The sequence below is a fragment of the Cebus imitator genome, unplaced genomic scaffold (assembly GCF_001604975.1).
Source record: "Cebus imitator isolate Cc_AM_T3 unplaced genomic scaffold, Cebus_imitator-1.0 Scaffold99, whole genome shotgun sequence".
NCBI classification, from domain to species: Eukaryota; Metazoa; Chordata; class Mammalia; order Primates; family Cebidae; genus Cebus; species Cebus imitator.
The window spans coordinates 352473-367779 of record NW_016107414.1 but is presented as its reverse complement, the minus strand read 5'-3'; the positions used below and the strand labels follow the sequence as shown (position 1 = coordinate 367779).

At 40.1% G+C, this 15307-nt stretch overlaps 1 protein-coding gene across 2 annotated transcripts in view; it reads left to right on the top strand.

Moving 5' to 3' along the window:
- The window catches only part of VAPB (VAMP associated protein B and C), a 58039-nt gene that overhangs the window by 20361 nt on the left and 22371 nt on the right, over positions 1–15307 (top strand). For both annotated transcript variants that reach the window (XM_017536554.2, XM_037741352.1), the window contains exon 2: positions 7498–7650. In XM_017536554.2, coding sequence (XP_017392043.1) covers positions 7498–7650 — 153 coding nt within the window. The remainder of the gene's footprint in view (positions 1–7497; positions 7651–15307) is intronic.

Genomic DNA, 15307 nt, shown 5'->3' with positions numbered 1-15307 from the left:
AAAAAACTATATTTTAGAACAGTTTTAGGTTCACCAGAAGTTTTAGGTTCAAAAGAAAACTGAGCAGAAAGTATACACAAAATTCTCATGTAACTCCTACCCTACACATGCTAATAGCCCACTCCACTAGCAACATCCTACACTGAGTGGTACATTGGTTACCATTGGTGAACCTTCATTGACACGTCATTGTTACCCAGAGTCCATAGTCTGCATTAGGATTCATTTCTAGTGTTGTACATTCTGTGGGCTTTGACAAATATGTAATGATGTGTATCCACCATTATATTATCAGAGTATTTTCACTGTCCTAAAAATCCCCTAGGCTGCTCCTGTTTCTTTCCTCTCTTAACTTCTATCAACACTTGATCTTTTTTTTTTTTTCTGAGACAATGTCTCACTCCATCGCCCAGGCTGAAGTACAGTGGGGTAATCTGCCTCCGCTCCCCCAGGAGTAGCTGAGATTACAGGTGTGTGCCACCATACCCAGCCAATTTTTGTAGCTTTATTAAAGATAGGGTTTCCCATATTGGCCATGCTGGTCTCGAACTCTTGACCTACCTCAAATGATCCGTCCCCCCTCAGCCTCCCAAAGTGCTGGATTACAGGTGTGAGCCACCATGCCCAGCCAACACCTTATCTTTTTATTGTCTCTGTAGTTTCACCTCTTCCAGAGTGGCATAGAGTAAAATCATATAGTATGCTACCTTTTCATAATGACTGCTGGTTTCACTTAGGACTGTGCATTTAAGGCTCCTCCATGTCTTTTCATGGCTTGACAGCTCATTTCTTTTTAGCACTGAGTACTATTTCAATGTCTGGACGTACCACAGTTTATTTTGTCCACTCACCTACTGAAGGGCATCATGGTTACTTTTACGTTTTGGTTGTGAATAAAGCTGCTGTAAACATCCATGCGCAGGTTTTTGTGTGGACTTAAGTTTTCAACTTATTTGGGTAAATACCAAGGAGGGTGATTGATGGATTGTGTGGTAAGACTATGTTTAGTTTTCTAAGAAACTGCCAAATGGTCTTTCCAAGTGGCTGCACCATTTTGCATTCCCACCAGCAGTGAATGAGAGTTCCTGTTGTTCCACATCATCACCAACACTTGGTATTGGTAGTATTTTAGAATTTGGCCATTCTAATAGTTGTGTAGTAGTATCTCATTGGACATCTTTTTTTTTTTTTTTTTTTTCCCTTTCTGAGATGGAGTCTTACTCTGTCACCCAGGGTGAAGTGCAGTGGCACAATCTTGGCTCACTACAACCTCTGCCTCCCAATTCCGGTGATCCTCCTGCCTCAGCCTCCCCAGTAGCTGGGACTACAGGTATGGGCCAACACACCCAGCTAATTTTTGTATTTTTAGTAGATACAGGGTTTCACCATGTTGGCCAAGCTGGTCTCGAATTCCTGACCTCAGGTGATCCACCCTCCTTGACCTCCCAAAGTGCTAGGATTATAGGCATGAAACACTGTGCCCAGCTAGACATCTTTTCACATGTTTGTTTGCTCTCTGTACATTTTTGGTGAGGTGGCTGTTCAGATCTTTTGCCCATTTTAAAATCGGGTTGTTCATATTCATATTGTTGAGTTTTAAGAGTTCTTTGTATATTTTGGTTGACAGTATTTTATTCAGATATGTTTTTAGCACATATTTTCTTCTGGCTTGTGGCTTGTCTTCTGCAGAGCAGAAGGTTTTATTTTTAATGAAGTCTAGCTTGTCAGTTTTTTTTTTCATGGATTTTGTTTTGGTACTGTAAGTAGAGTTATCTCCAAATCCAAGGTCATCTAGATTTTATTCTGTCATCTTCTAGGAGCTTTATAGTTTGGTGTCTAAGTATATTTTCGTAGTTATTTTCTGGTAGAATTGCTGAGTTAAAAGTAAAATTATGGCTGGACACGATGGCTTACACCTGTAATCCCAGCACTTAGGGATGCCAAGGCAGGTGGATCACTTGAGGTCAGGAGTTTGAGACCAGCCTGGCCAATGTAGTGGAACCCTGTCTTTATTAAAAATACAGAAATTAGCCAGGTGTGGTGGCTCATGCCTGTGGTCCCAGCTTACTTGGGAGGTTGAGGCACAAGAATTGCTTGAACCTGGGAGGTGGAGGTCGCAGTGAGATGAGATCATGCTATTTGACCCCAACAGAGCAAGACTCTGTCTCAAAAAAAAAAAAGTTAAAATTATATATTTACTCCTTAAAAACTTCTATCTTGCTTGGATGGGATGATATGCTATGCTTGAGATAATCCAGATAGGTAAGGCCTACGTTGAGTTTGGATTTCACTGGGAATTTTCACTGTTATTTTTTATAATTTGATGGGATATGAACTTTTATTCTTGAAAGGAAGAGTTTTATTTTTTTTCTTCCATGGGTCTTGAATGAAGAATTACAGAAAAGCATTTAAATCATATGTCGATCAGGAGACTGTTTAAAGATTTAATGGAATACTTTTTCCACAAAATGCTCTTTGGTTTCCTGATTGATAAGTTTATTCAGCCATTTTTTTAATGACATTTTCAACACCTGGAACCTGACCTCTTAATGTTGTGCTGGATTGTGACTGTCTTCTTTGACCTTTAAACCAGAACTTTACAACTTAAGGCCTAATTTTGGTAATTAAGAGTAAAAAGCAACTGTTTCTTCTTTCACTTTTAATGGTATGCAAGCTTTTACTGGTACTGTACTATTTACTTTCTAAAACAGGTCAATTCTAGCTCCTCTTACTGTCTTAAATACAATTTAAAATGACCAAAATCCAAGCACAGTGGGTCCTGGGGAAAGGTGGAGGAAATAGATTATACTGTGTTTAGTTTTATCTAAATACCTTTTAGAGCATGTCAGGGAATTCATTTTCAGTTAGTTAGTGATGTTTCATAAGCATCTTCAACAAACTCACAAAAATTTTCACAGATGAATATATGCATATTCTAGGACATACAGGGCATTGTTTACGTTATTAAAAAGAGTAACAGTTTCAAAGAGTACTGCCAATTTCTCCCAATTTCATATTTCTTCATTTTTTAACCTCCCATTTCACATTTTAGATACTTAGTTCCTAGTTTTGTACAGATATTATCTGAAATGAGGAATAGAAGATTAAAAATGGTTAAAAGTATATTCTGTGGTTCTAGAGACACATCATGTTTTTAATCTCTAAAAAGGAAAAATTCTAAGTTTAGAAGGAGGTTTCATTTGTAAAATTGACTCTATTTGATAAGCAATGTTTAAATTCATTGGTGATAAATATGCATGTTGGTATAGTAAAATCCCATTTTTTACATAATGCTTTAATGGAAATGACAGTTTTATGAAATGAAAGTGACTAGTAAAAATCTGAATGATGCTCATAAGCCTTTACATCATTTTTATTGAGGGTTTTGTGTATTCGAATCCATTAATACAGGGGAAAAAGAGAACACTAACATGGTTTATTTCCTATAATTACTCAAATCGAATAGAATTTATTTTCAATAAAATTCTTAGAGTAAATTACCCAGAGTAGGAAGAGAAGAGTTGGTGTGCTCTTACAAAACATCTTGCTGGGACTTTGGTATTTTACCAATAATGTTGTTTCATTGCGTATGTTTTCAGGTATAGCTCCCTCCACATTTTTACAATTGAAAGCCTGTGAAAGGCCAAGAAATTCCAAGCACATAAAGATGCAGGATTGTTGAGGGAGAAATCTGGGATGTTTATTTTATCCTGTTTGTTATTATAAATATTGCTTGTCTTTTAACAATTTAGACTTCCTTTTATGTGATTTATATAAGTTGAAGCACCATTAAGATTGCTGTGTAATAGCAGTTAATTGATTAACCTGGGGATATTTTCTTTTTTTTTTTTAGAGATGGGGTTTCATCATGTTGGCCAGGCTGGTCTTGAACTCCTGACCTCAGGTGATCCACCTGCCTCGGCCTCCTAAAGTGCTGGGATTACAGGTGTGAGCCACCGCGCCCAGCCGGAAGTTTTCAAAAACATTTAAGTGTTTACATTTAAATTTGGTTTATTTTTGTTCAAGTACCTTGAAAAAACGTTCAGTGTAAGGAATAAACAAATACTTAAATTTGGGATCTCCACACCACAACTTCATAAGGGGGAGAGGGAAGGAAAAGACACTAGAAGCTGAGTTGGAAGCTAACAAGTATTCTCCATTTCATCACAGTGAAATCTTGCTAGCATCTCTATTTTCTACTCTCACTGTACTTCAAAACATCTTAAAAGAAAAGATCTATGTATTTTTGGATGTTTTGGGGGCCATTATGAATTCTTGGCATTCTGATCTGAAGAAACTTGCATATTTTTGAGGCAGAATCTTGTTGAAACTGGTAACTTTAAGCTTAGATTTAGAACGCTTTGTGGCTGAGAGTTTTTGAATCACATTCAAACTGTCATTGAGTACCTTTCATCCCTAGGCTTTATATTTGAAAGCTCACCTCTTTTCAGGTTTCCCTTTATGTCATGTGTATTTTTGTCAACTTTTTTCTTCCTTCCTCTAGCGTTGTGGTGCTGCTGTGCTTATGTGGAGTTCTTCTGAGTTGCAGTTTTCAGATGAGGGTCAGGGAATGCATGTATATGGTGATTTGCTTGTGCCCTCATAGGTTTGTGTGCCCCTTATGCCTGTCTGTGTGTGTGTGTTTGACCCTAGAAAATCAGAGCTCGCATAGTTATTCTTTTTCCCCCACCCTGTGAGTGCTGAAGCGATCCACTCCTTAAGCAAGCAAAGAGACTTACTAGGAGGTCAGACTTTTTTCCACCTTTATTATGAGTCAGACTGCTTGTGTTGGAGAGTGGAAAAGGGTAGTCACAGAGAGTGCTGCCTCCGTAATCTCCCTAGCACTGCCTCAGCACCAAGTGTCCTGTTGCTCCCTTTTATGCCAAGAACTTTGATGCAAGAATGGAGCGGCGTCAGCATCTGGCTCTCCCTTTACTGTAGCTGAAAATCCTTTTGGGCCACAGGTACCTGGCCTCCTCTGTACTCTTAGTTTCCCATGGGGAGCTGACTTAGAATGTAGTGATAGGGTTGTTTGTGATAGAAAGGTAAGCAAATGGAGAAATTCTCTTGGAGTGTTTCATCTGTGAAGGTCTCACTGCTTGTGGAATGAGAACAGTGTTTGGCATAATAATTCACGAAACAATGGATGATGCAGTAGTATAGTCAGTTCTGCTGTAATGCGTTCTTGGAGTCACCACACTATACAGAATAGCTCGGTAACAACCACAGGGCTTATGAGGGAAGTGTGGTTAGGGGCACAGTACTCAAAGACTGTTGGTGACATATGCACGAAGATAGGGTCCTTGTAAAACGACAAATGCTACAGCAGATACGGCACTTTTCTTGAAAAAGACCCAAATTTTGTCTGTCGATATGGACATCAGAAGAGTTGTTTCCTGTGTTACTATGATGTGAAGTAAGGAGGATCACCTGAAATCGTATGAAAAGTTGTACCACCAGGTGCGGACAGGTGTGGCTCATTATCCACGAGGTGACCTGAGGTATCCTGTAGGTGGGTGAGGTGTGTGTGCTTGTGTGTTTTCTGTATTTCTTTGCAGCTAGGTTTAGTCAGGAGCAGTTTTCTGTGTTCACCTAGTGTTGATAGCAGATAAAATCATGCAGAAACAAATGCAAAAATTATTTTATGCCCACATTCTCTCCCTGATATACTTCATATCAGTCACATTGGATCAAATTTGTGTTTTCAAAATAAGCCTCATAGCAGAACTGGCTGTCATTTGATTTTGGGAATGACTACCATTTCCTTCCTTCTTTATCACTGTTTTTGATTTTTTAATTCGTGTTAAGGTAAGCCCATATCAGACTGACTTTTTTCATGCCTTGAGCACCTCAAGAGTAGAGACACCAGCCTGAGATTTTAATTTTGCTGGAGATAATTCACAGGTAGTTTTCTTCTTCGTGAATATATAGATTGAGACCTTCATTCAATGCCAGGCACAGTGCTGGGGCTATAGAGATGGGTAAGGTATAATCCTTGCCCTCAGGAGCTTAGAGTCTCACTGAAAAATTTTTCAAAACACTAATTTGAACATTTTTGTTGGGTCTTCTTGGGGAACAAATGAAGCAACATTACATATTTGTTTGTGAACACACAAGCACACTCCCTTTCCCCACCTTCACCTTCTGCTTCCTTGTAAATGTAGAGACAAGAGTAAAGAACTTGCCTAGAGGAAACAGAAATTCTGATTTACAGGTGAAAAATACGTGAATTTGAAAAGGTGTTGAAAAGGACCTGTGTTTTTGTAGTTCATCCTAACCCACCTGACTAATAAACACAGAGATCACATGTCCACCATAGATGGGTAAATGAAAAACAAGTTTCAGAGTAATAGGAATAGTATTATTTCATTATTTTTTAGCCCCCATCCCTTGCATATGTGTGCATGTGTTGTTTGTGTAAGCACAGATAATGTGGAAAGATCTCCTGTATTGTTAATATTAGTTACCTCGGGGGACAAGGGAAAGCTTATTAACTTCCTGTTTATACATCTTTTATTGTTTGGTTTGTTTCAAGAAGCATGTTTTACTTTTTTAATTAAAAAATCTAATAAAGTAGGAAGCGAATAAATAATAGTAATAAAAAATATCCTTAGGGCTGGGCACAGTGGCTCACTCCTGTAATCCCAGCACTTTGGGAGGCTGAAATCAGCGTGCCTGTAGTCCCAGCTACTCTGGAGACTGAGGCAGAAGAATTGCTTGAACACAGGAGGCGGAGGTTGCAGTGAGCCGAGATGGCACCACTGCACTCCAGCCTGGGTGACAGAGCGAGACTCTGTCCCAGAAAAAAAAAAAAATCCTCAGGCCACTGAGCCTGTTTCAATCTTCTCGGTAGCCTGAGTAGTTAATACTGTCTGTAATGGTTCAGATGTGGACTGCCCAGCAGGACTCTGAACTTCTTGCTATAGCCTAAGATGATATTAAGTTTTCTTCAGTAACACTATAATGTTGAGAGTTTCTGTGTTTATAGACCATTAACACCTCAAACTCTTTCTTCCATCTGCTCCTCTTCACACACTTTTGGACTGAGCTTAGTCCTTTACACTCTCCCTGTTAGATTTCATATTGTTATTGTAGAAATCAGTATTTAGCATGGGTAAGAACTGACCTTAGATGCAAGCCATTTGGTTACAGATTCTTACTACCACTATCATGAAAACTTAGATAAGTAACTTGTTTCCTCAAGCCTCAGTTTTCTCATCTGTAAGACAGCAATAATCATAAAGTTGTGAGGTTTCAGTGAGATGCCACATGTTAGAACACTTATACTAGATATCTGGTGAAATACTGGGAACATGGTAAATATTAGCTCTTACTGCTAGTGCATTAACCTCAGCTCATCTCTTCCATCCATTAGCATGTTAATGAGATAATCATGGATCTCAAATCTTCCCTTAATTGTATTTATGGCTGTCCTTTCCATAAATCTTCTAAACTTTCCTCATGAAATCCCCAATCAGTCTCTGTCTCATTCTACAGGTCCCTTTACCGATGTTGTCACCACCAACCTAAAGCTTGGCAACCCGACAGACCGAAATGTGTGTTTTAAGGTGAAGACCACAGCACCACGTAGGTATTGTGTGAGGCCCAACAGCGGGATCATCGATGCAGGGGCCTCAATTAATGTTTCTGGTAAGTCCCGAGATTGAAGACCTGGAGGGCAGGCCAAAAGGCCCCTAGACCATAGGTTTTCTTAAAGTTTGTAAATGCAGGGTAGCAAAAGATGATAGACTTCTCTCCACTTCCCCCACAACCCTCCTCCTCCGATCAAAAAGCTGGGTCCCAGTTGCCTGTTTTTCCGTAATTAATGCCTCCTTACTTCAATGCTTACAGTCCCCTTGCACCTCAATAGAGCAAAACCGAAGTGGTAACTTTAGACTTTACTTCAGAATGAGTTTTGTTTTCACTCCCTTGAAATTAAATCTGCCCTTTGGCAATAAATGAAAAAGGCTAAACAAACTTAATTTTACTTTGTGGGAGAAAGCTAAATGGAGTTATTTTCTTATTTAAGATAAGTGATTTCTGACGTTAAGCACATGTCATTTCCAGTGATTGGCCACTACACGTTACTGATTGTGAAACGCTAAGGGAGATGAGGGGTGAGGAAATTGGAATATATTCAAGGGTGTCAGTTTGGTGTATGTCTGATGGGTTTTTTCTTCTGTCTGGGAGTGCATATATTTTCCAAAGTCCAACTTTTGAAAAGATGCTGATAAAGTGCCCAAATTGAGAATTGAATTTCAGAATTAAGGAGATGTCAGTGATTGGTTGGAGTTTAAATGTATTTTAGAAATGGGATAAACTTTGAGTTCATTAGAACTTCTGCAGCCAAGAAGGAGCTATGGGGGAGTATGTATTTATCCTGTAAATATCAGGTGACTCCGTGTCACAGAGGCTTCTGCATCAATAAAAGCTACTGCTCATTTGACATGAGTACCTATCTGGCTTTTTCCATGATAGATTTTGATTGTGGTACATTTGGCTATTCATTTGACACCTTAAAGAAAATGATTCACCTCTTTGGAAAGATATAAGGTGTTTCATTATCTGATCATTTCTGCAAACTCTTATTCCCTGCATCTGTTGGTCTCTCTCATTATGGCGCACCCATGCCAGCTCTCCCCCTGTGCTTCTCTGAGTCTGCAAGACCTGATGTGGACTCTTGAATCAGGTTATTATCCAGAAGTCAGAAGGGTGGAAGCCAGCATTGATTGAGGGGCTTCTATATGCTGGACCTGCACATATACTGTCTCATGTCATTTCTCTTATCTGCCCTGTGAGGGATGTGTTGTTACCTCCATTTTGCTAAGAAGGAGACTGGTAGTCATAGGATCATGAAGCTAGCAATTGACAGAGCCAAGATGTGGATCATTCCGGCTGGCTCTGAAGCCCATGCTCTGGACTGCAGCACTCTGGAGAAAGGAAGGGTCTAGTATTTTGGCATTTCTATATCCCCTGGATCTGTATGGTTAAAATTTTTCTGGTGACATCAAGAGCAGCTGAAATCTTTTATTCCCATATTTTATCTGTTTGCTTCCCCTCGATTTCCATGCCCATATCACATTCGAGCAAGTTTGTCATTAGGTGAGGATTACCAATTTTCATAGTAAGAACAGGGAATGCAGCATGGTTTCTGGATAAAAGAATCCCAGTAGGTAGTTGTACAATGTTGGTGTGTTTTCTGATACCAAATATAAATATATATGGATGGGTGTATGTATATGTCTCTCTCTCTCTCTCTCTTTTTCTTTTTTTGAGATGGAGTATCACTTTGTTGCCCAGGCTGGAGCGCAGTGGTGTGATCGCGGCTTACTGCAACCTCCATCTCTCAGATTCAAGCAATTCTCATGCCTCAGCCTCCTGAGTAGCTGGGATTACAGGCACCTGCTACCACACCTGGCTAATTTTTGTATTTTTAGTAGAGATGGGGTTTCACCATATTGGCCAGGCTGATCTTGAATCACTTGACCTCAAGTGATCCGCCTGCCTTGGCCCCCACAAAGTTTTGGGATTACAGATGTGAGCCATCGTACCTGGCATCTCTGTCTGTCTTTCAGGAAAATTCATTCTTCCCCATCATAAGAATTTTTAAAAAGTAAAAACGAACTCTGCCTTTGTTCTGATTTATGATTGTTCACTCAAGGAAGACCAAGACTTTGTGGTTGTGGCCTTCCTTTGGCAGATAAGAAAGTAAAGCACATGGCATGACCATCAAGGGTCACATGGATGGTCATGGCAGCACTGGTATTTGAAGGTAGTGGCCCGGCTCCTGATCCAGTGCTCTTTCTATCATACTAAACTGCTTCAGTAGTGTTTAAGAGGACGACCCCACTTATGTATGAATATAAAAAGTACCATCATTCTCAAAGTTTAATGTATTTTGGGGAAAAAGCAGTTGAAGAATAAATGTCCATGTGTCTGTAGACTTTCTTCCTAAATGAGACAAGATCATATCTGCACCTTAGAAAGGGCTCCTTTGTTACTGTTTGGTATTTATCCCAGTGCTTGAGGGGAACCAAGGTGAAGCCAGATATCATGGCATTTCCAGGACAGCCTTGCAAGTCAGCAAAGGAGCTAGCCCCATTTGCTGCAGTGGTATGTGCTGAGGGACCACTTCATCATTTATTAGACATGTATAGCTTGGGATAAAAAGCCCTGCCCTTGTCCAGAGGTCCTCTTGGTATTAATACAGCTACACAATGACATCTTGGTGAGTTCATGGAGTTCTCAGGAGGAGGAGGATACCAGTGGGCAGGTAGTACACATTATCCAAAAGCCAGCACCCCCTTCTCCCCAGATGCACACATGGCCAAACTTGGTTTTACCCGCTGTCTTCAAAGATTGGTGGATTTGAGGTCAGGAAACTGGAACAGGAAGACAGTTATGCTGTTTAACCAGCTGGCTGAATTTTGACCAACCTGTTAACCTTTCTAGGTTCTTGTTTTCTCGTTTGTAAAGTAGGGAGAAGAGTATGTACCTTACAGAATGTTTACAAATACTGCATGATCAACAGCATGGTACAAGAGTGGGGTTACATTATTCTTCCTCTCCCTTTGACAAAAACCAGCTAGTTTTTGAAGAAGGTGGATTGCATAATGCTTGAATTGACTGTTTAGAAATCAGTTCACCCCTACATTTTATTTATTTACAGACCTTTCTTAATTTGGGAAGAAATTTGTGTTTTTTCTTCCTTCTGTAATATTCATTTGTTTTATAGTGAAAAGTTGCCAGTAAATTTTCAGATATAATCTTTAGAAAGGTGGCCACCAAATCAACTTAAAATACTGCTAGCATTGCCCTGCCCACCACCCAGAGTGTCGCTGCATACCTGAGAAGGACATAACCAGTGCATTTTTCCCATTTCTGAAAACCTTGGGGTGCACTAGTTGTTAGGGAAAGTCGTAAATCATTATTTTCAATAGAGGAAGGAGGAAGGGAGGGAGGGGGAAGGAAAGAAAGACAGGAGGGGGACAGGAAGGTGCGAAGAGAGGGAGGGTTGATGGTGATGATGATGTCCGCCCATGGAGCTGGCACTTGTGCTGGCCAGAGGGGTCAAGGTTTTGAAGGCACACCAGTCCAGATTGTGACATGGAAAGCCAGATGTCTTTCAGACATACCCTGTGAAGCTCTTCTCACCTTTTCACATTACTCTGATGTTCAGGGGACCTTACGTTATGCTTCAAAAGTTTAGGCTCTGTTTTCTTCAGAACATGGCAGATCACTTATTGGGTCCTAAAAAAAACTCGCTTTTATAAACTTAGGTGGTAAAGTAACGTTGGACTCAGGCATAACCTAAACTTTTCTTGTCAGTGGATTATAATGTGTGGGCTTTCCCAAAGAGTTGCTTTAGGATCTGGTCCCTTGGACCTGTTATTTGAATCCTTTCTTTGTCCTTTCCATAGGTGCTCATCTCATCTCATTTTTATTGTAGCCCCTTCTAGAGTTTGTGCTTTTTGGATGGGGCAACATCTAGGTAGGGGGTGCAGGGGGCTTTCTGTTTGCATTCCCTGGCCCAGAATGCTGTGATTTTGGCCCCTTGCTCCATGATATGTACTATCAACTAGAGATGGTTTTGAATTATTTAATCTGGACCTCAGCAAAATAGGCACACTTAAATAATGATTGGAGAAGAGGAGGTTGGATTTTTTTTCCTCCTGAGATTTCAAATGTGAGGAATAAAGAACTTTATGAATTAACGAATTGTTTGAGGCAGTGGGGGATCTTCCCATTTGTTCTAGCTTTATAAAATTAAATCTATTTTCTGAACTGTATGGTGGGAAAATATTTTTAAGGCACATAATTTCTGAAAATATCTTTGTGGTAAGCTGTTAGTGGTTGTGGATTTTTTTTTTTTTTTAATGCTGCAGTTTAATAATGAGGGAGTTTTCCATTAATATTCCAAACCATGTTTGCCAGCGGATACAGCAGGTGAAGTGGTAAAATTATGGGCCCATCAAAAATACTTAACGCTTCCTGTAATATGATATTAAGTTTAATATTTTTATAACCTTCACTGAATTCTAATTTCACTAAAGTAGCAAGCATGCTTCCATTTTGCAGTTCAATTATGCCTGTGTATCAGGCAAATTAGAAATGCAAAATATCTGTGTGTGGAGGGGCACATTGGAAAGAGTCATTAAAGATACCAGTGTTTAGGTACAGATACACTTTACTAAGTGTACCTTGGGAATTGAAAATGGATTAAAGACAAACACACACAAAACTCCCAGTGTCTGTATCTGTATTTTAAATTAGAATTCAAAGGATTAGGGAGCAGTGTTCATTCCTGACATACAGATCTTTTCAGCACTCTTTTCAATCACATTTAAAGCATAAAGTCTTTCCAGTAAAACCCTCAGGACAGAGAATGGACATCAGCAACTCTTCTTGCATGGAAACATTGGTCAATTAATTTAAATAGGTAGTACTGCAATTATTGATTAATCCTTTTAAGATTTTGCTGACTCAATTTAATGTAGTCGTTTGGTTGCCCTGGACCAGCCAACTGTGGCTGCACCTTTCAAGTGATAGCACCAGAGTATAAGCGCACAGAGCCCTTAGACAAAGAAGCCAGACATTTATCCATCAAGCACTGATAGTGGGAGCTGTATTTGGGGAGTTTGGGCTTCCTAACAGCAAAATTCTTCTTCGTTTGATCATTTGCTTTGGAAGTCTCTGATAAGCGAAACCTTTTTAGAAATGGTTTCCGTGAACCAGGCTTATTACTCTCAGATAGGAACAACTCACCTTCATACTTTAAACGATATCTTTAATGTTTTTCACCAGATGAGATTAAACCAAAAATAGAAAAAAGAAAATTACCAACAAAAATTCAACTTAATTATTCTTTTAAAGGTTTTTACAAGTTTACTGTAATACTTAGGTTTTTAAGGAAGAATTCTGTGTTCCATTTTTTTGTGACCGTGACACAGTTTATTCTGTACGTTTTCAATGTCAAGATCAAGAGGACTTAACAAATACATTTCGTCTACCTCATTTAGCTGAAGGTGACTTCAACTCTGTACAGCATAACTGAGAAGCAAAAATTAAGCAAAGTTTAAGAAGCCAAAAGTGATGTTCTTTTTACTCATTACGGGTTCTTGCATACTTACACACTTGAGGGCTGTCCAGTCTTGAATCTTGTCTTGTTTACTCTTACTTTAGACTTACCGTTAACCCAGTTCTGGTTGCCAGCTCATCACAGACCAGAATAAAGGGAAAGGGGTACAGAGGTAGCCATGTTGAAAGCAGCGGTGTGACAGTGCATAGCAGACAGTGGATGGGCTGGGCAAGAACACCACAGAGAGCAAGTGCAGGGAGAATAAGCCTCGAGGAACTGTTCTCCATGTTTTAGGTGATCAACCCCAAGAGACACAGCTTGCAGGTCTCACTAAGATGGTATATAATGGGGGTTCATGTCACAACATAAAAGTAATCAGAAAAAGGGTACGTTGTATTCCATTATAAATGTTAGCGGAGACTGAAAAGTATGTTGGATTTTGAAAAAGGTTTACATTTTAAAAGATATTTATAAAAAAGAGTGAATAAGCCTTGTTATTTGGCCAGTGCCTGTATATAGCAGTCCTCATCTTCTGCTGATACTGGAGAAAGGAGACCTCCCTGTCAGTACATTTGTACTAGTCTCTGCACAAATAAATTAATCAGACTGTGAGGAGTTTGTTTTCTCAGACAGAATACATGAACTAGAAAATCCTGTAGAGAACACAAAGACACTTCAGTGTTAACTTATTTATCAATAGATACCATTCATTATTTACTTGCTAGACTCACAGTTCCATCCATGGGCCCCTGAATAGGCAGAGGTCCAGCAAGGGGGTCATGATTTCAACATTTTGAGGACACTAAAGGAAATAATACATTTCTTTGCTTTAGGCTAGAATGATATTACCTCGTTTAGATAATGAGGGTTATCTCCAGCTCATCAGGAGCTCTGGTTGGCATTTATGTGTCCGTGTCTTTGATTAGTCTCAAAAAAGTAGATCAGTGACTTCATTCTGACCCTGTAATTGCAGTATGGTAGAGGACAGTCTTTCTCTGTGCAGACTGTGTGAGAGGAGGGGGAGTGCGAGGCTGAGGGCACTGCCATCAGAAGCTGGAAGCCCTATCTTGGCCACCTGAAAGGGAGGGAGTGACTGGGAAGCAGGACAGAAGAAAAGCCAGCTGGTTGGGGCCGGGGGTGGGAGTAGGTAAAGGAGTGTTTACTCTTTGGGCTTCTCTGAGGATATTTCTAGAGAAAGCATGATTCAGGAATGCTTTGAATGTTGAAAGAGAAGAAGGCACAAACCTGTCAGCTAATGAAAAAAATACAAATTAGCACCCAGAATGTGAGCTGTTAAAACATTAAGTTCTGGTCTCAGTCTAATTGGGGAGAAAGGCAAATATGTCAGAAGGAGCCTAGGAGTCTTGGAGTCGACAGTCTCTCAATAAAGGAAGGTGCCCACAGTAGGTACTGGGGTGTGAGATGGTGTTTCAGCAGGAACTGCAGTGTTAGGATGTGTAGTACAGCACAGATTTTCCAGGTGTGGGCCCTGGGCCAGCAGCAGCAGCAGCAGCAGCCCACCTGGGGACCTGTTAGAAACTGGAGTATTCATTTTCACTCCAGCCCTGCTAACTCAGAAACTCTGGAGTTGGGGTCCAGCAATCTGTATTGTAACAACCATTCCTGCTGATTCTGATACTCCCTGGAATTTGAGAACTTTTCCTTTTAGAGTTCTTATTTAAATTTTAATATATTTTTATATTTATTTATTTTTGACAAAGTCTCTTTCTGTCACCCAGGCTGGAGTGCAGTAGCGCCATCTCAGCTCACTGCAACCTGGGTTCAAACAATTCTCATGCCTCAGAGTCCCCAGTAGCTGGGATTACAGGTGTGTGCCACCATAGTCAGCTAAATTTTTTTGTATTTTTAGATGGAACAGGATTTCACCATGTTGGCCAGGCTGGTCTCAAACTCCTGGCCTCAAGTGATCTGCCTACCTCGGCCTCCCAAACTGCTGGGATTACAGGTGTGAGCCATTGCACCTGGCCTTATTTATTTACTTATTTATGGAGTTGGGATCTTGCATGGCACTCTGATAGCTTACTGTAGCCTCAAACTTCTGGGCTCAAGCAGTCCTCCAGCCTCAGCCTCACAAGTAGCTGGGACTACAGGCATGCACCACCATGCCTGGCTGTTCCTTACAGAGTTCTGTTAGTGGATTAAGTCCTGAAAGATGGGTTATATTGAGATGTGAGTAGAGTAAGGGAGAATCAAAAGAAACATGTCAGG